Source organism: Homarus americanus, unplaced genomic scaffold (assembly GCF_018991925.1).
Source record: "Homarus americanus isolate GMGI-L3 unplaced genomic scaffold, GMGI_Hamer_2.0 scaffold57980, whole genome shotgun sequence".
Taxonomy (NCBI): Eukaryota; Metazoa; Arthropoda; class Malacostraca; order Decapoda; family Nephropidae; genus Homarus; species Homarus americanus.
In genome coordinates this window covers 4,825,983-4,847,221 of record NW_024716703.1, presented here as the reverse complement: position 1 = coordinate 4,847,221, position 21,239 = coordinate 4,825,983, and the positions used below count along the sequence as shown (strand labels likewise).

The window sequence follows — 21,239 nt, the reverse complement described above, 5'->3', positions numbered from 1 at the left end:
GCGACCGATAAATAAGCATCCTTTATCAATTAAATATATAACCCGGTGCACATTATCAAGAAATAAAAACCTAAAGTAATTCATATTCCAAGAAACAGTTCGAAATAAGAGCAAAACAGGCAACTCTGAGGAAATGGCTGGCACCTCTGACTCACCGCAGCGTTACCAAGGATGAAACCGGTTGTTCCTGTTCGCCTTAAACTTTACTCAGAACAAAACATAGGATACCTAATGCATATACATAAATCATGTCAACAGCACAAGATATCAACCTTTAAATGATATATATATGTCTGGCCCATGAAAAGCCACTTATGTTGAACAAAAAATCAGGAATATGTTGTGGTCATGCAGTTAGCAATTCCACCTTCCCACCACTGATCCTTACTCATATTCCGCGGCCGGCAGGAGTGAACCCTAACAATGAGTCTACTTTATTACACTTCAAGTCTAGATTATCTCACAAGCCATCATGTAACATCACACAAGAAAGACACACCCACCCACACCACGACAACAGACGAAAGCAGCTCGTGCCTAAGCCCCAGGACAAGGCGGGAAGCTGCTCAAGTGAAACTGTTTGTGATGCTTCCCTTATGATGTATCTGGAAAACAATAACTCTCTCTGATACATTTTTCATCGTGGTAAACAATTGACAAGTGCTTCCGTAAAAAAAATAGATACATCGACAGACTCGCATCACCAAATGTGTTACAGTATACATAAACGGTCCTAACAGATGCTCCTAATGTAACATACTATGAATCATAAGCCGCATTGCAGTTGTGGGGCGTCTATGGAGAACAGATCAATTTTACGGAAAATAACGATCATGAAGTTACTAGTTTCAAATCCTTGATATTCGTTTTCTTTACTTCTTCTCAACCTTAACCTGAAGTAGCTAATAATTCGAGATGAAAATGAGATACTCCACAAGATTTGTTCCCCTACAATTTGTAACGTTGGCGGTATCAATGACATTTGAGCATGCATGAACGGACGGGGTTTACCAAGCACCAATGAGATCACCAGAGTTTATTGACCTTCCTTTGTAATTTACCACAAGACTTTCATTTAAGGGAAAGAGAATGGAAAAGATACATAACACATGCTGACCCATATTAACAGAACACATATTTGGCTAATTACAGTAACTGAACAGAATTCTGAACAAGAAAAAGCTTAGTAGCCTACAATTGACGATAGAAAAATGTCATTCAATAACAAAAATAAAATAATTTTGTTCGCAGGAAGTTTATTTATACTGAACATAACTGTATAATTAACAAGGTGGTCTACCACTTACATATATTTCGTGTGTGCTGCATAAAATACCTTAATGACATTTTCTGACGGTAGTAGCAGGAAGGCGGGCGGGGTCATCACAGCGCTGGCAACCAACTACCACCTCAACCACGTCATACATTGTTTTTGTTGCATCTGTTCTTTTGACGAATTTCAGTTATATCTCTTTTCCTCGCCCCGTAACTGAGAAGCATACTAACACAGGTAAAAGACCCTACTTCTTACCTGCTATCTTTAATACGGCACGATCGGCCGGGTCCAACTGGAGGATGCTCAGGGGTTTATCCTTCGCCCATTCGTCGAGGGACTGTCGGTCTAGCTCCATTTCTCCTTCTCCTGGCTCCCTCCCACTGGTTTCTGGGTTAATACCGGCCACCTTAGAGGGGAATGTGTCCTCTCAGCACTGTCACCACCATCACCAGCTGCCCTCGGCTTTATTCAGCTGCCTCGGGTACAAATCAACACGGGAAGCACCGAATCAATACTACACTCTACACAGCCGGTAAGCATGGCTTATAACAACAAATCTTTACAGCTAATTCACAGGTTGAGTGAAACAGCCACTGTCACTCTGAGGGTAGCAAGGTACCAGCGAGGGGCATCAAGGGCAACGGGGTACACATGCTGTGCCCAGAGAGGCGGAGCGTTTAACATCCACACGCCTTAACCGTCCAAACAACACTGCCTCAGCTCGACAGACGACAACTCACCCTGACTGGCTCACGCGCTCTGTCGCGTTTTCTCAGCGACTGAGGTTGCGCGCGCAGCACCATGCTAAATTTCGAGCAACTTCGTGTCAAAGATAGGAAAGCGACTATCCCTACCATTAAAAAAGATGTGCGGTCTGAATCTATGACAGCGCCATCTATTTTCTTGGCTCAGCACTTTTTAGGACCCATGAACACATTTCGGGCCGCTTTCCAATCTATATTATACTTCCCCACGTTTCCCGGTAATAATGAGTCATGTTTATTTCTTTACCTTGTACTACATAACTGCAATGCTTTGAAATACCTGTATGTTGAAGTTAGTTAGAAAATTGTTTGTAAAATTGGAACTATTTTCATTCCCGGAAACCAGGTGGTATCAGGGCTAAGTATAAAGCATAATTTGTATGTAATTTTTTTTTCTAAACCGATGCGTGAATTTGGTAGACTACTTACTATGTGCAGGATCCATTTTTTTAATACTGCATATACTTATTTCCTCTTTTCATGGTATAAGTTAAGAATCTCAATGTAAAGCGTAAACATATATAAGACTCCGTAAGCAGAGATAACGCGTGTTGTTTATCAAAGTACTTTACCACTGATAAGATATGGAACACATGCGGTATACAAGTAGAATATTCCTGAAAAATTTTACGGCCTGAATGATACACTGAAAGGTAAATCGCGTAATTCAGTGTAGCCTTCTGTCTCATGGTGAGTTTTTCCTTTGTCTGCCCACATTTATCTTTATTTTATCAACCATTTCAGTGTCTTTAATTGTATATTTTCTAGACGATTAACTTTACTGATATACCCAGACTTAAATTTTTATTTTGAGTTACTGTAGTTCCAGAATGGATAACATGGCATAGCACCCCTGGATAAAGTATAGCGGCGTCACATTACCACCTTTTCTGTCATCAATTTTCTAAAGACTGCCATTAAGTTTACACGCAGAAACTTAAGTATCCTTTTGTTAATACCTATTTATTGAAGATGATTCCAAGGTTAATAGGTAGTCGACAACACAATCCTGATATTCATTTATTTCACTATAGGAAGTGGATGGTAAACTCCACACACACACACACGTACAGCTAAGACAACCAACTACAGTAATAATCAAAGGTATTATTCAATCTCCGTAATTCAATTTTTATTTTATTAGACAATCTATAAAGGAACAATAAGTAGCAAATATATAAGTAACTCTGTCGTAACACCTCACCACAGTTATACACCAACAACAGTGGACACTGGACACGCACCGACTCGCTCTAAAGGTCGGGGGTCTAGATTCTCAAAGGTTCTAGATGAACATTCCTCGTAACTAAAGAAGTTGAAATGCACCTTTTTTTAAGCTAAAGCACCAAAACAACCTAACCTAACCTAACCAGACACGGTCACATTACATAATTCTGGGAGAAAATTTTATCCAAGGATTATATACCATAATTTTTAATTTTAAGGCTGTTCCACGTGCCAGCGACTAGCCTGCACGCGTGTGTTAGATGATAAATCAATGACAACTAGCCTGCACGCGTGTGTTAGATGATAAATCAATGACAACTAGCCTGCACGCGTGTGTTAGATGATAAATCAATGATATATGGTTACTCTGTCAAGTGTATGAGGGTGCAGATAGCGCCACCTACACTAACACCAGAACAGTGATGATATAAAGCATTTCAACACCAGCTGAGGAAAGCAAAATGTTGAGCACATATCCTGAACTTATATTTTTACCTCGTATAGTGTAAGAAAGAGGTCATATTCAGGTATATTCAAATTCAGTTGTCTTAAGGCTCTCATCCTCAAGATTAAGGTGACCACATTTTTTGTAAGGCTATAGTCGAGTAATTGAAATAAGTTTTGAACGGGATGGCAGTCGGTGAAACAAAACAAACGGTTCTAAAGGAAGGATATTTCTGAAGTGAACCAGTCACTCGGCCCATCCTGAAGGTCGTCTTATAACCTGAATCTGCCGATTATCCAGTCGACGCAGGAGGAGAAGTGCGCCACGCCCAGGTCTGAGGGGAGGAGAGTGCAGTGTGAATTAGGTGGTGTTAGCCGGGAGACGTTCAATAAAGTGGACAATATCATCCAACGGGTTACTCCTTAAGAGACCAAGTAATCATTATTTTGTCTAGGAGAGAGAGAGAGGGAGGGACCAGGCGCCATACACGAGCCCAACATTAATCTTGCTGGTGACTATACTAAAAAAAAAAATTACATCTTAATACTGTGTTAGTGTCTCTGTTTGCGAATCATGACGACGATAAGTTTTCTCAACATAACACACTAGACTAGGTGTGTATATGGCTCCATCCAGACTTTCCCAATTTGTTGGCAAAAGCTCTGAGACTGTGGAAACTAGTTCATGTTTGACTTTACAAAACATTAACGTGGAGTTTCTTAATCTATTTTATACATCAGATATGAATTCCTACTTCGGGACAACACGTAATAATCGCATTTTATCACCCGAAATGGAAATTAATTCTTTGGGTTAAATTTTCAGCATTTTAAGACCATTTTTTATTGATTTCTCTTAATATGATATTACCGCATTCACGTGTCGCCCTTATTGTGGTACCAGGGAGATTGTCTAATAAAAGTAGGAGTCAGGGTTTCTATTAGTTACTTTGTACAGGTCTCTAAAGGTTAATGGTCGAAAGTAAGGTTTCTACAGGTTCATCTACTAGGGTCTTTACAGGTTTATCTAGTATGGTCTTTACAGGTTCATCTAGTATGGTCTTTACAGGTTTATCTACTCAGGTATTTACAGGTTTATCTACTAGGGTCTTTACAGGTTCATCTACTTAGGCCTCTACAGGTTCATTTACTTAGGCCTCTACAGATTCATTTACTTAGGTCTCTACAGATTCATTTACTTAGGTCTCTACAGATTCATCTACTTAGATTTCTACAGATTCATCTACCTGGATCTCTACAGGTTCATCTTTGAGTACCCAGAGTTCTACAAGCTGACCTACTTGGAAACTCTACAACAGTACAATTTCATCTACCTGGATATGTAAATAATCACCTTCCTTGATCTCAAAACTCAGACACACTACATCTACTTCTACAGGTACACCTACTTGGCTCTCCACACTTCTTCTGACAGAGGAGATAGGTAGGGTTGATGTAGGTGACGTAATTAGTACCACACACAGGGTTGTAGTTGACGGACTTGGGACAGTAGTCAAGGCATCCGTCACCCTCGTAGATGTGCATAGCCAAACCCACCACCACCAGACCTTGTGTCAAGAGATAAATAAAAATAATGAGAAAGAATTTAGTCAACTTTTCAACCAAAAATTCGCTGGGAAATATCATACGAGCATTGAATTTAAATAAAAATAAAATAGAACAGATTTCTTTTACATAGAGATCTTAAAGTAAATTATATTCTTTGTAATAAGTGTACTATATGATTATTTATATTAATGAGAATATTTTCATGTCTATAACGCCTAAAACCACATTGTTTTTATAACAGGATTTAAACCTGTTACTTACGAGAGGTTACGAGAGGTTTAGTTCAGTGATGCATACCTCCTGTATCAGTAAAGTGGTAACAGCGGGAACCAGTTAAGGTGTGAGGTATAATGGCAGGTATGTGTGTTGGTTCGTTTTTTAAGAGGTTTTTTGCTGATGAAGTCTTTAAAATATTAACCTACTATAACTTTAACCTAACATAATATTAACCTGAAATAACCTTAACCAAACATAATATTAACCTGAAATAATCTTACCCTAACCTAATATTAACCTGAGATAACATTAACCTAACAAATATTAACCTGCAATAACATTAACCGGACACAATATTAACTCAAGAAAAATATCTGACAAAACCTTCACCTTACATAATATTAACCTCAATCCTCACTCAAAATACATTAATGTTAGTTTTCATTTATCTTTACAGTAATTTTGACACTTTATGTTTACCTTCAGTCCCATTCAATATCCTGTCACCCACATTTGTAAATAAAACTTCAACATTTGTCACTTGTTTTTATGCTACGATGAGGCGTTTACTAGAGTAATTTAGTTCCTCTCAAATCCTCATTTTCCTTCGTTCTTCTCAAACGCTCCGGCTTACGAACAAACAAATGACGACTTTATAAAACAAGGCGATATAACACCAACGTTACCAGTTATAATAAGGTAGACGAGAAGAGTTGAATCTGGACCCATGGTAGTATAGGTCTGTCAGAAGTATAGCTGATCCGTGAAGCGTCTTCGGTTAGTACCACAATCACACAAAAACGTTGTTCAGCAATTCGTGGAAATAAGACTTGCGTTTACTTTGAATCAGCGTCAAAGAGACTTGGTAATGTTGAGTAACTTGCTGGTGGTGTTGACGTTATTTGGTAGTGTAGAGATGACTTGATATGACCTGGTGGTGTAGAAATGACCCTAGTGAAAAGGTCCTCGGAGAAATGTCTTCAGTGCATGATGCTGCTTCTGAAATTAATGGATGCATTAGTCTTCCTATTTGAAATATATTGGTATATATTTCCTCTGGAAAGGAGTGAATCTTTATTAGAAATTGATTTAGAAGTGTGATAACAGGCTCCGTCGAAAATATTAGTGAGTGAGAAGATAAAACAATATTTACGTTTTATGCTCTCAGAATCAGTTTTTATTTTTTCTGGAGTACATAAATACAGGAAGAATCGGTTGGCTTTTTGTTCTTTAAAGATGAGCTGTATGAAAAAATAATGCAAATTAAATGAATCGGGTCTGTATGTAAATTACAAAAGTTATAATAGTGAAGAAATGAGTAAAACAGTTATTTATGTACCATGTTGTGAGAATAAATAAGGCTAAAGAGAACAAGGAATTTCAAACGGTAAACAGAAGAGGACATGAAAGCACAACTTCCTCATCTCCACTCTCGCGGTCTCTCAAGTACCGCCCCTTGTCTTCGTTCAGCGGTCCGTTCCCGTTATGCTTTAGTTCTCGGCAGCAATCCTTGGACAGTCTTCAGCCGACGGAAGTAACTGAGTAAACTGTCACTTGCATAATAGTTTACATTTTTGTACATCGTCATAGCTCACATATCATTTCAAATCCGCTTTCGAGGAATTAGTTACCAATATATGTGAATTAAAGGGACAATGATACCTTTAGAATTGTTATATGTATATTCTCAGACAGAATTGACAATCGGTTAGAATTTTGTATCCACTTTTTATGAGTTTCCGGAGAGGATTATTATTTTTTACTAAAGATTGTTACGCGGAAGAAGATAGAGTTTGACCTTGATGGAGAGGTTGAGCAAGTTCAGGTCTGAAGTTGAGTTAGGTTGTGGTGGTGCTCGATGCCGTTACTGTGTTGCTCTCGCCACTGCATGCCTTGACAATGCTGATTTTTGTTCGCTCACTACCTGATGTTGCTGACGTCTGCAACACACTCAATCAACAGTTGACTAATTTTGTAGTCGTCCAATAAATTATGATCTCAAGCTAGCAGTTACGTGTCCCTGTACCAACCAGATCTAACAGCAGTTGGTAGCCTTGCTGAGGTGTGTATCCTGCTGAAATCCTGATGTCCTTCTACACTCCTCACAGCATAGGATCATTAATCATTACACAGGTGATTAGAAAAATGAAAACGAAAAATTTTAAGAAGACAAGTAGCAACTTATGATATTAAGTCGAAATTGATTATGACAACCTGAATAACCTGCTACATTAACGAAATAATACTGCTAAATCTCACAGAAAAGTGTTGAAGGGAGAATGATGCCCTGCAGGCTGATAAAATAAGAAGCAGCAACTCAAGAGGGAAGGGAAGCTGCAGTAGGTTACAACATAAGCTCATCGTATTACATTGAATCACATCAAACAAGGCGACATATGAGGTGCAACATATCATACATCTCTGATAACGAACTATACATCTAATTAATACGAGTAACAGCTTCCTTCTCCTTAGTAATATTTTCAATACATCTCTATGCGAGTTTTAAGTCAAATATTCATAGTATAACACGGACGTAATTATCATGGAGCTGGCAAGGATAAACGAATCACATGTGGTTTTGAAACGAACATCGTGAGTGAAAAAGTCTTCAGCCAGAGGTACCCACAAAACCTCCGGCGTGGTTTTGTGTTAGTCTTCCAATATGTTCTGGTCTACTTTATAACACTGCCACATTTTGTTAGCTAATACGGTTTATCACTTATCTCACCAACACACCGAAGTTATCGTGTCATTTCATTTTCAGAGCGTATGAATGACTTATATTACTGCCACAATGCAGTTATCACTCCTCATTTCGGAATTATCATGTTATCCCTCTCCACACAGCAGCACTGTATTTATCTAATTCTCACTTTCGCACCACTGTTATCACTATATCGTACCCAAGCCGTAGTTATCACCTGTTATACACCTTCACACCGTATGCATCACCTGTTATACACCTTCACACCGTATTTCATCACTTGTTATACACCTTTACGTCGTAATTATCATTTGTTATGCACCTTCACGTTCTAGTTGTCACTTCTTAAAACACCACACCATAGTTATCACTTGGTATCCCTACTCCATCACTTCTAAACACCTGCAATTATTATTCAATTAGTATATATCAAACTCAAGTACCGCACCTGTGCTAGCATGAAGGACGGTCTTGCTCTCCTGTGTCGCCGTCAGGTAGAGTAACAGGTGAGGTTCGTCCAGGTACACGGAAACTATAGATACAGACGGCGGCACTTGAGGTGACGAGTGAACGTCCCTGCACCAACAGTGACACAGGGAGAAAAGAGTCGTTCAGCTGTGGCCGTGTGTGGAAGAGGTAAGTAACGGTCTGGCGGGGAGGACCGTGACCCGTCCACACAACGCACACACACACACACACATGCGGGAAAACACGCTGACACATCCACAGGCAAAACGGGAACACACACACGCACACATACATTCATATACTGTACATACTCGCCATACCAATTTCAGAATTCCTCCCCCTCACCACCAGTTTTACCCCTACCCGCACTCATGTATAAATAAACAAAAACTTTTGAAGCTTGGAAGAAGTGCTAAAATGCATAAGGTACTGGATACTTAAATTAAGAAACTAAATACTACTAGCAGGATGTCTAGAGAGGGTTGTTCCTGCCTATTGCATGACTATATCATGTCGTTCGTGCACGATGTAGCGTCAGGCACATACTGGGAAAACTTGTGTTGAATTCAATTAGCTAGATGGGTTGGCTTCAAACAAGAATAAGTATGATGGCTTTAATGGGTTATCCTTGATCGAGTCCACCTACTGTTTAACTTTGTATACCTGCACTGTGAACTTGTATGACGATTTTAGTATCTACCTATACGCAAGGATCTTGAAATATATACTGTACACGTTCATATCTGAACGTAATGTACAGTGAGGACTCAACAGGTGGTAAATGTTCATATAACCAAATTATTGCAAACTTGCAAACAGATAAAAAATAATCTTTATACGTTTCTTTGTTTTCCTTGATGGCCAAATTTAATTTACTTCCTAGGGTAATCAGATGTTTTCTTCCCCACCTAAATTTAAATTTGGAAATTTTTTACCAATCCTTGAAAATAATCTAACAAACTTGAAATCTTGTTTGAAAACATCGTAATCACTGGCAACTCTACTAACATCAAGCTAGGTGACTGCTGAACTGCGTGTTTTCCAAGATGAAAACCCTGAGAAAATGTACGTAAAGCAAATCCTGAGTTGTGCATAGTTTATTCTAGAGATAAGACAGCTCTTGTTTTACACATCAAGTCCTTAGAATAACTAGCTTAGGCGCTGGTAAAAGGGAGCAGCGCGGTGAATGTTGCCTCACGACCTCTACCTTTACAATATCGTGTGACACCCGAACTCGAGTGCCCGGTGCGGGGGCGGGGCGGCATTGGGTGTCAACAGACCAGTTACAGCTGACGCCCGGTTATTAGTGATATTCTATCAAGTATACTGTATTATACGTAAAATGAAGCTCACATCAATAAACTCACAGTTATTAGTTGTTGAGTGTGAGGAAAAAAATACGAATACTTTATATATATATATATATATAAAATAAAACAGGGTTGAAGCCTTATGGGCAGGGAGAGGGAGTATGCTGGCACTAGCAGGCATTGAGTTGAGTCACGTGATTTTGTGACGCGAGTCGTGACTACGTAAGTCAGTTCGGCGGCAGAAGCGCAGAGATGATGTTGGCTCCGGCAATACTCAGCCTGCTCCTTTTCATAGGTAAAGTATTATTTATTTCAGTAAAGGATAGGAGAGGATCGCCACTAAGACTTTTTTTTAAGAAAGTTACATGTTAATTTTGCGAAATCGTAGTCTGTTATCGACGTGGTTGCTCTAGTTATTCTAGGTATCATTCAATTCGTTAATGTTCCGATATCCTCTTACTTTTTGCTAAACAAAATGGTTCGTTGCGATATTGGAACATTAGGGCAATAAGTTTGGTATACCAATAACATACAGCGGAATTGTCTCTAATTCAAAGTGGTTATTGTTCCAATATCGCATTGTTATTCTCTACTTTGTTATTGCGTGAAATGCACCCTTTTAACACATCGCCGTAATTACTGACGTGTCGTCAATAAATACAGCCGAATTTTCATAGAAAATTAATTTTAAAATGTCGCAATTTCACTGTTTTACAGTGGACACTCGTATTTTGGACAAATGTGTTAAAATGGGGTTATTTATAGTCAACCTAAACTAACACTTACCGAAGGCGAACTTACTGTTAATGAGACAGTGTAAGGATGCCGTGCTGTAAAAAACTGGAGGGTGAGGCCGCCTTTCGCCCTGAATTCACAAATAATGTCCATATAAGACTAACAACATCCTTCACATGCTGTGGCGAAACTGAAAATGGCGGGATTCACCGGCAGCAGTGGTGCCAGATTTCTCAAGAAAAATTACTAGACTTGCTACAAAATTATGCTACAAGTAGCACAATTATACAGTACTAGAATTTTCACAACTTATGCTAGAATTGTGCCTTTCTCACTAGCTCTTTTGTTCATGTTACTCTTTATTGAAAAAAATCTTTATACTTTATCATATTTCAAATACACCATGAATAAAAAAGGGAATTCAACGGAAATTAGCTACTCTTTGGCAGCATAAACGCAAAGTCAATGTAACAAAATCGATTCATAATTCTATTATATGAAAAAAGTAAATCACACTATTACATTAAATCACATAGCATGTGATCACAGTAAAAAAATACCTATTAATATAGGCTTAAACCCATTATATTTCAGAAATATGAATCATAACACAATATTAGATATAAAAAGAAATATGACCACTCTGGTGATAATCTCTACTTCCTGTATAACACAATTGGCATCTGCTCATTTATTTATTTTTTAAATGGTTGACTATAAAATTAAATGTGGGTTAATTATATTAAAGGAATATCTCCATACCTTTCAAGTGGATGAACACACACTATAGGAGCACCTTGTATTATTTCTGATACATCTTTGCCCATTGACTTCAGCAGTGACACAGAAGGCTCAAGGCTTAAACAGTCTCCACTCACCTTTATTCCTTCACAACTTATTAATTCATTACAAAGAGAGGCATGTTAAGCCTATAGCATTTTTTTTTCAGGTTCACAACAACTCCCTCCCTCCAACCCTCTCTCTCCCTAGCCAGCCACAGTGCCGCCAATGCATTGATGATATCAAACTGAAGCTATGCTACTTCTATGGCTACCTTCATTATAATATTCCAGATTAAACTAAATTATGTCAGATTTATGCTAAAAAATATGCTAAGCTGTAATATTGGGTCGAAAATAAGTTAAAAGCATAAAAGTATGGTAAATCTGGGAACACAGGTCGGCACTGCTGGGTTTTTTTAAATACCCAATGAAACCCAACTTAACCTAACCTTACTTTTGGCTTGGCGAATTTGCATCGTTTCACAAAAAAAAAGACAATTTTAACCTCACGATAATGGCAGCCTGCACCAGAATTTAGACACTTTATGGAAATTTACAAAACACCACAAGCCTTGACAATGTTAATAACAGTAGCGTTAATAACAAAAACACCTTGAATGGTCTGCCAATCTTAAAAATGCCACATTTCGTACAGAGAAGCCATCTTGCAACTAACCAAGACAGATTCAAAACTATATTATAATCAAAAGAATGAGCACACACAGTAGTTTCGCGTGACTTCTGCTGATTAGCAAGTTTTAGTCATGTACGTAAGAGGTAAACAAATGGGTGGACGGAAATAAAGTCCACAGGGAAAAAAGTCACATGACTTGTACACATTAACAATACAATATATATATGATGGCATTACACGTAGGTTTGGTTAAGTTAGGTTAGGTTTTTTCCGTGCCTTTTTTCCTACTACCAACAAATGTACTGAATCCCGCGAACTACTACAGTCAGCTCTGCTATAACGCAATAGTTGTGTTCCTGTAAAACCTCGCGTTCTACAAATTCGCGCAACAGAAATAACAGGACTTATGGAGAAAATAGGGTTAGGTGCAGATTACTTGAAATCGAAAAAAAATTTAGTAGTTAGCCTAATACAAAGGATAGTACAGCCTAAATAAATGTTACATTCATATCTAATAATGAAATCATACAGTAAATGTTACACTTTACCTTGAAAAAATATGAATATAACTTGGTCCCAGATCGCTTTTTCGTTTGATCTTCTATCCAAACACTTAGAAGCCATTCCATCTCCTCAAGTTCCTTTGGCCGTGATCTCACACTTTTGCTAGCACTCAAGGTTTTTCAAGCAATACAGCTTGCTTTAAGCTTTGCTGCATTGTCTCTAATGGTGCGTAAAGTAGACTCCTTTATTCCCGTTGCACACACAATATCACATGTTCTTTCCTTATTTTCAAAACGCTTGACAACATCAAGCTTTTCTTCAAGTGTTATAGCCTTTCTTTTACGATCACCAGAACGCTTCCCGGATATATTCTTCTTTTCCATAGTCACAAAATTGTAGAAATAGTAATAAAAAATCACTGAGGACGCTTAAAAACTTCCCAGGTGTTTCAGCGAGGGTCTAAAACGCTACGTATTTTGTTTTTCTCTCTTATTTAAAATTTTACAACTTACATATACTGTGCGGGTATACTGTATACATAAATATTACATAAATTATTTCTGCAATTCTTCACAAACAAAACACATAAATCAATTGAACATGTGATGTCGAGCGTGAACTATAAACACTGCATAACCCCACGCCAACACTGTACAGTACACCTCCTTAAACGCTACGTATTTAGTTTTTCTCTTTTATTTACCTATTATTCATATTATGCTACAGCTCCCACAAAACATGAGAAACGTTTGAGTCCCCCAGTAGAGATGTCCGTTCTCTATCCACTTCAGGATGTCTTAGTCCTCCGTTTTCTTTTTGTGTACTCACTCAGGGACTCAAGTATTTCTGTATATAACATAGGATGATAAGGGAATTTGAAGTTATGAGTGAATGAATTTATTATACAGTGATTCAATTAACTTAGTTTTGATGTGTTTAAGTAGTATTCAGGCGCCTTCAGCCTAGTAATGTTACGACATTCGTATCACTCACTGTAAACCACGAATTCCATCCATTGAGAGAGAGGCCAAGCGCTCTATTTACATCAAACACACATAAATAGGTAAATTTGCATTGTCTCACCGTTCACTTTTAGCAAGTAAAAAATATATTTTTCTAGTGTATTTGTGTGTGTTTAGACCGAATATGACCTTCATTTTTGGCGGAAATTAGCCGTTTTTTAGCGATTTTTTCGTTTGACGTTTTCCGTAAAAGAAGTGGCTAAGCGACTAAAAAAAAAAACTAAAAAAGAAAACCTAACCTAACCTAACTTAACTGACTCTCACCATATGATGGGATCACCTATTTCTTACCTTATTGGCCTGGTTCTTGTTCGTCGTTGCATTCTGGGATTCTTACACAACGCCACATATGTTGGTCTTTGCGATATTTACATTCAGTCTTGCTCTTAGTACACTTTACTGAGGTTGGAAGAACACCATGCGATCGAAAAAATGCTCTAGTTTCTACGTTTTTTTCCCAAAAACTCGCAATCAGCTCGATATACTTTAAGTGACATCCATCGCAGACTTCCATGGTCGGAACTGAACTTGAATTTCAAAATATGAGACCCAAAATAAAACTCGATTTTGATTGGGCCAAATATACTCTGAATTAAACCCAAAACCATTTTAATTGGTTCCAAAAGCAAAAACGCTTTTGATTGGCCGCATGACATGTACGGGTACGGGTACGCATGTGCGTCATGATTTATGAAGGAGACGCGAGAGACACGCATTGTTGGGTGAGGGGCAGACGATAATGGCGGGAGGTTAATGGAAGAAAAGAGAAATTTTTTTTGAAATCCTATCACCGTTACCATACATTTCCGCCGGTAATGTAATAGATGAAAATTATCTTATAATTAGACGTCTTATTCAAATATGATAATAGATTAGTGGTAGGAATGAACGATGTGTAAACGCAATAATACCCATAAATATTACATAAATTATTTCTGCAATTCTTCACAAACAAAACACATAAATCAATTGAACATGTGATGTCGAACGTGAACTGTAAACACTATGTGTGATGTAAACAGAGCGCGGGTGTAAAACGCTACGTAATTTGTTTTTCTCTTTTATTTAAAATTTTAAAATTTACATATACTGTACAGGTATACTGTATTCATAAATAATACAAAAATTATTTCTGCAATTCTTCACAAACAAAACACATAACTCAATTGAACATGTGATGTCGAACATGAACTGTAAACACTGCATAACCCCGCGCCAAGCCACAACAACCGTTCGATTGCAATCCCGTTACAGCCAATGAGTTCGCGTTTTACAAATATTGTTCCTCTATTCATCAATTGAGTTAGAGCCAATTCGCGTTGTCAAAACACGCGTTATAGCAGAACTCACTGTACTTATTTTTTGCTCTATTTCACTATATCCACTTGTATATAAACATCAATACCCTGCATAAAATTCTGTGGTTGGTCTCAACATATTCTTCACAATATTTTTGCTAAAACTTGTAAAACTCACCTCACAATAAGATATGCAACATGTCGGATGATTGTAGTTTTGATATCATTGGTGGCAGTATGAGGGCTTCTACTGCCACCATTTATGAGGGCTTCTGTTTGCCAGTAACAATTCCTTTTACTCTTATATTTATCACCATTGGTAGCGTGACTATAGGAGGCTCGTGGGTAGGTGTAATGATAGTATCAAGCAATAGGGAAGAAATAACGGTAAATACTGTAGGTAAATAATAGACACAATTATACAAATACAAAGTTTATTTAAACATGAATATGAAATTAGCATAAAGAATTTATTTGTACTAACAGACGAAATCTAGTACTAGGCCCTCAGGCTCAACATACTCACACCATTACTGGGTGGACATATTCAATAACACTTCCAACCCTACTGGGTGGACATACTCAATAACACAACTATTATAGTCACTTAGCACCATAAATACTAGGGCAACTGCCACTACAACACTCAGTCGTCAGGTGTGATACTCAAGCAACAGCCATGGGGTCCAGCCACCATGGAGTACTTTCCGACGAACTCTGGAGATCCCAGTGGATTAATTCCACCACACAAATAGCCCTACTGAGTTAGACACTCATCCACCAATGATGGGGGCTGGTAGTGGTGTGGGGCTTGGTGATCCGGCGTCACCTCGTGGACCGAGCGTTAGGGCCAGACGAGCCAGCTATGGGGGCTATAGGTAGTCTGAAGTGTCTGACGGCCGGGTCTCACGAAGGTAACTGATCCTACTGGACCTCGGACATCTCCCCAGACATTGTGGATACAACATCCACCCTACAGACACGGCCGAGGCTGCGTTAGGGACCTGTATGGATGAAGGGACGGGCACTTACTAACCGGTGACAACAACATCACGTTTCAGGGGACGTTAAAGACGTAAATATGACTTTACTCAGAGCATATCAACTACGTTACTGTAACACTTGCACAAGCAACTATTAATTGGGTCAAATCACTTAAAGAAGGGCAAATTACAACACAGCGTGGAATGGCATACCTGTATGGATGAAGGGACGGGCACTCACTAACGGTAGAAATGCCCGCGGCGCCCTCACTCAAACTAGGCCAGGGAGTCCACCTACTCCTATTCCGATGAATTAATTTACGGTACACTCTGACGTTGAAATTGAGACTATGAACTCATTTTCATTCTCTACTATTATCTTCACTAACAATGCTCTGACTCAGCTATCAAAAGCAAAATTAAATTGATTACAAAGGGTTGGATGGCAACAGGTCCCAGCATACAGCGTCTGCTCCCATAGACAAAGGCTGCTCATCGATGACGTCATCAAGGAACCGAGAAAACGGAGGACGTTTCCACTGGGAGACTCAAAGGGTTTTGTGGACGTTTGAGCGTAATATGAATCCTTAAGGTTTTCAGGTTAGCTCTTATCATGACCATTACAGCTGGGATGAGTGAGGCAGTTCAGAAGCGGTGGGTGCAGACGTGGGACCTCAACTCCCCAAACAACTGGAAGAATGGACATCTTCCCTGTGCTGGAAAGGCTGCCATCCTCCCCCTCTATCAGAGGTCTCCGGTAATACTTCCTATGTACATGTTAACTGGCTTACTATGTATATACATTGCATTTGATATATATTACATTAATTACTGGATATACAGAAATGCAGTACTTTATGACATGCATGGAAAGTTGCAAATATCTTGTCATAATCATCTCTTTTAACTTTTAATGTTCACATTAGACTACTGTAGCATACCTGCTATAATTATTTTGATTACGTTATATCGTCTCAGTCTATCTTCATAATGCTGTTTGCCGTCTCACCCTTCTCACTGTCCTTGAGGATAATTTTCACCGCTATTTTACTGTCAGCTTTTAATACCAGTACTACAGATATGTCTTACTCCCAGGCTTAGAGACTGACTCCTAATGTTCATCATCTCTGCATAACAAAGGACCAACAGATGAAGATAATGTTATTATATACTGCAGATGTTCCTTGGGGACGACCTCACGTTGGGGTCACTGGAATTATCCCTCGATGGTGAAGTAATCTTCGGTGATGGTGCCAATATGATGCTTGACACTTCCACCAAAGACAACTGTCAAGGTGTAGTGCAAATTATTGGTGTCAGAATATGCACCCACCACTTAAATTCTTATATCCTACTGACTTGTTGTACATGAGTGTGTGTTTGTGGGTGAGTAACAACATTACACTATTAATAATACGGAGGATATTGCATAGAATTGAGTACATACCCCGTAGGTGTAGACCTTTGGATCTCAGATTGCAATGTACAAAACAAAACAAGATATTTACTGGGATACTGTACAATACAATATAATATACAGTTACAGAACTTAGAGGTCTTCTATCACATAAGACATTACATAATCACTTAGGCCTATAATACAAACGAGTAGGGTGAAGACACTGGAGACACACAAGAAACATCCGGACAATTATCAAGAAGACATCATTGGGTGTGCTGACTAGGGAGAAAATAAACCTATTCACTACAGTTCATTAACTAAAACTAAACTGTTGTATAATTGACTGTTGTATGCGAGAAAAACATTCTTTTTGGTTTCATTAATTTAATGATAGGAGTAAGTACTGTACTTAATGTACTTTGCTCCAAATACAGTACTGTACTGTTTTAGGTATAATTGCTTTGCCTCTCAAAATTTGGGATAATTTATATAGTACCACTATGGTAGATGCTCAACTTTGAATCGAGGATGGGGAGAGGGGGTGCATTTGTTCTTTCCTATTGCTGTGGAATATTTAGCATGGTGTGTTCCGTAATATAAGAAAGTCTTGAAAATTTGTGATTGTAAATAAAAAAGATTCTACGATGTAGTTCAGCATTATCAACAGCATTAGAGATTACAATACATGAATCATGTACCAGTTTTAGTATCCAAAATGATTATAATTTATGACTTTTGAAATGGCCACATCTTAAAACATTTGCTTCCACTGCCCTCGAAATACAGATGCGACCTGGACGCATCACGGTCAAGACAAATGGTGGGACCCTGATGCTTGGGAGCACCCGTCCTTCAAAGACCCGTCTACGTCTCCTATTCCACACACGCACCGGATTCCCTGTACCAGAGATGGTGCAGTCTTCACCAACCCCGAAGAGTCTCTGTATACTGTCCACCTCTCACCGCCAACCATCTCAGTTACCAGCCTCTCCATAGGCAAAAAGGTGTGTGTGTGTGTGTAAGTAATCAGTAAATGTGTAATATAAATACAGTCTCTCCTCGACTTACGACATATTCGACTTATGATAACCCGGACATAGGAAGGCCATGATCGTATAAAATATTTTTCACATCACGTATTTTCGAGTCCCGATGTTAGTGATCGCGCTGTGTACTGACAAAATTTTCGTTTGTAATTCCCTTTAAAATGGCTGGCAAGTGTAAAAGTGAGAGTTCTCGTGGTGCTGAGAAGAAAAAGAGACACCCATTTTATAATTTCTATGTATTATTTTCGCCTTTTCGACTTACGACCTGGTCGTTGAGACGGAACCCCGTCGTTAGTCGAGGAGAGACTGTAACTGATAGTGCATGTGTCAATATTTCAGATAATAAAAATCTTACTTGTTTTTCATGTCTTGTATTTGTTAACCTAGACCAGTGGTTCTTAACCCTTTTGGAACTGCATCCACAATGGGTTAAGAATAAAAAAAATTCAAGTTCCAGCTGCACTGCCTTTATTGCCTCTTCAGATCCAAATAAACAAACAAAAGCTTGGTTGACAGGGTATTGAGTTGATGGGGATTGAATTGACAGGGAATTGAGTTGACAGGGTTTGGATTGACTAGGGGTTGAATTGACTGATCCACCATATACCTGTAGCTATTCTGGAAGTGCTTAAAATAAATTAGCAACACCCAAGCAGAACTACAGCTCTGAAACTTGTTCAAACACTGCTACATATTGGTTTGCATCTCATTTTTTATGTTCGTCTTTCTATCACCTTTTTATCTCCAAAAAATTTTATATTATCCTCGTGGGAAGCCCCTGAAATAGTGACATCTCTGGCAATAATACATGAAGTTAAGTTTGAGATTATTAAATGGCAAGTTTTCCCTTCCCCACTCAGCCACGCCAATTTTTGAACTACAAATTTATTTAATTGAGAATACATATTTTGAGTCAGAAATATGTTCAATCCTTTGTTCCTCCCCGCCTTGAAAGATTGAAAGGCCCCCCAGGGTAAGTGGCACTCATCTACAATCACATGATTGTAATCCCTGTCAAAGTTATTTAACAATATTAACAAACAAGCCAAACTTAATAAATTTCGATTTGGGAAGTCTTACTCAAATTACTGTATGAAAACATTTCAGATGGATGAACAAGGATATCACTGTGTTGATCCCCTCATGTTTTATAATGGGGGGATAACAGTAAAGGTGACATAACTCTCTTTGGCAGAATTACACCACTTCAGAATTTGCTACATACACCTTGACCAGTGAGGGAAACTTCATGTTCACTGGGGCTTCAAGTAGTGATGGTGCTCCCTTATATGTAGAAAGCCCTGAAGAATGTAGAGATGTGACAGGTTGTCTATGTGGCACTGAGAGTGCTGCCTCCATCATCTGTGGCATAATGTCTGCCAAGTGCTTAAGTCCTCAGTGCAACAAACCAATACAGATGACAGGCTTTTGCTGTCCTGTGTGTGGTAAGTCTATGTGCCTTTGTTTGTCGGAAATAGCTATATTAAGTTATTGATATTTAAATAAGATCTTCTACATTACTGTATGTTTATAGATAGCATAACTGAGATGACTACTGTGCTATATTCCCATAAATTTGTAAACCTTACTGTTGTATTAGGCCAAAAGAACCCTGGGAGTGTAGTCAATAAATACACAGCTGGTATTATCTATCAGTAGAATAGTTATATAATAATTATTAATGATTTATTAAAAAGGTACAGCAGACAACAGGCTGGGTTGGGGGGGATCATGGTAAATACTGTAGGGATAATAGTACAGTAGAGATAATTGTACACACACACACACACACAGTGCATATGTACAGTTATAGAGAAGAGGGCTGTCACTCACCTCTCTCTCCTCCATCTGTCTCTTGGCACTGTATGAAGTGCATCAGGTAGGTACTTGGTGGTTCTTCCATGTTTTTTTTTCTTGCTTGCTTGTTCAGGCAATGTCCCCAATACTTTTTTGTGCTAGAAAGCTTGGTAATTATTCATTATTACTGCCTACTCATTTTAGAAAGAAATAGGATTTTCTTCCCGCTGATATGCTTTAAACTAACCTGCAATATCCACGGTAAGTCATTATTTTGGAGGAAATAACAACAATAAAAAGTAATCAGGAATAAAAAAATACCAATTCCTCCGGGTGTTGACGAACCACTGCTAGGCAAATAGGAACTAACCAATAACTGATGCCCATTTCACAAAGCCCCCCTGGATAGGAAACATGGTGCTAGGTCTAAGATAGATTAAATAGTTAAAGTAAGGTAAGGGTAAGTTTAGTACATGTCGATGAATATTGAAAAAATGTTTGCCCCCCAAAAAAAAGATTTCCCCCCATGCATCCTCTTAAGTTGTCGACACAAAAACATATTCTTTTGGTTTATTTTCTTTGAATGTTACTTTCATTTTCTTGGAAAAATCATTATTTCTTCCCAAGAAAATGAAGGTCAGATTCGAAGAAAACACCACAAAACTATGCTTCCGTGTTGAAATCGAGTAGGTAGTAATACTGAATAATTACTAAAAGCTAAAATTGGGACACAAGAGTGACCATCTGCTTTGGCATTTTTTTTTCTGCTACTGTATTATGTACGCTACTCCCCTTCCTCACTCTATCTCTGTTCAGTACAGTACATTGATCATACCACTCCTTTTTTTTTACAACTACAGTACTGTATATGAAAATTAGTTTATACAGTACATGGTAAAATTTGGTCTGTTACATTTAGACATCATTTCTATCATAACTAAACTACCCTGCATACTGTACTTAAATTAGGTTAGGTTAGTTATGATGCAATTCATTTACGATTTGTATTATGATTAACCACATGCATGTCCTCAATAGTGATCATACACATATTT

At 38.4% G+C, this 21,239-nt stretch overlaps 1 protein-coding gene and 1 long non-coding RNA gene across 3 annotated transcripts in view; one reads left to right on the top strand and one right to left on the bottom strand.

Moving 5' to 3' along the window:
• Positions 1-3,164: 3,164 nt before the first annotated feature.
• Positions 3,165-8,869, bottom strand: LOC121858267. Its single transcript, XR_006087402.1, has 4 exons — positions 8,652-8,869; positions 6,183-6,495; positions 5,121-5,279; positions 3,165-4,046 (listed from the first exon to the last, which is right to left on the bottom strand). It is a non-coding gene; the product is annotated as an uncharacterized LOC121858267 (long non-coding RNA).
• Positions 8,870-10,175: 1,306 nt separating this feature from the next.
• Positions 10,176-21,239, top strand: part of LOC121858266 — a 17,371-nt gene continuing 6,307 nt past the window's right edge. The window contains exons 1-5 of one of the 2 annotated variants that reach the window (XM_042354574.1): positions 10,176-10,276; positions 16,566-16,696; positions 17,117-17,234; positions 18,128-18,345; positions 19,583-19,832. In XM_042354574.1, the coding sequence (XP_042210508.1) occupies positions 10,234-10,276; positions 16,566-16,696; positions 17,117-17,234; positions 18,128-18,345; positions 19,583-19,832 (760 nt within the window). In that variant the 5' untranslated portion in view covers positions 10,176-10,233. The remainder of the gene's footprint in view (positions 10,277-16,565; positions 16,697-17,116; positions 17,235-18,127; positions 18,346-19,582; positions 19,833-21,239) is intronic. The other variant, XM_042354575.1, reaches the window with a different exon arrangement.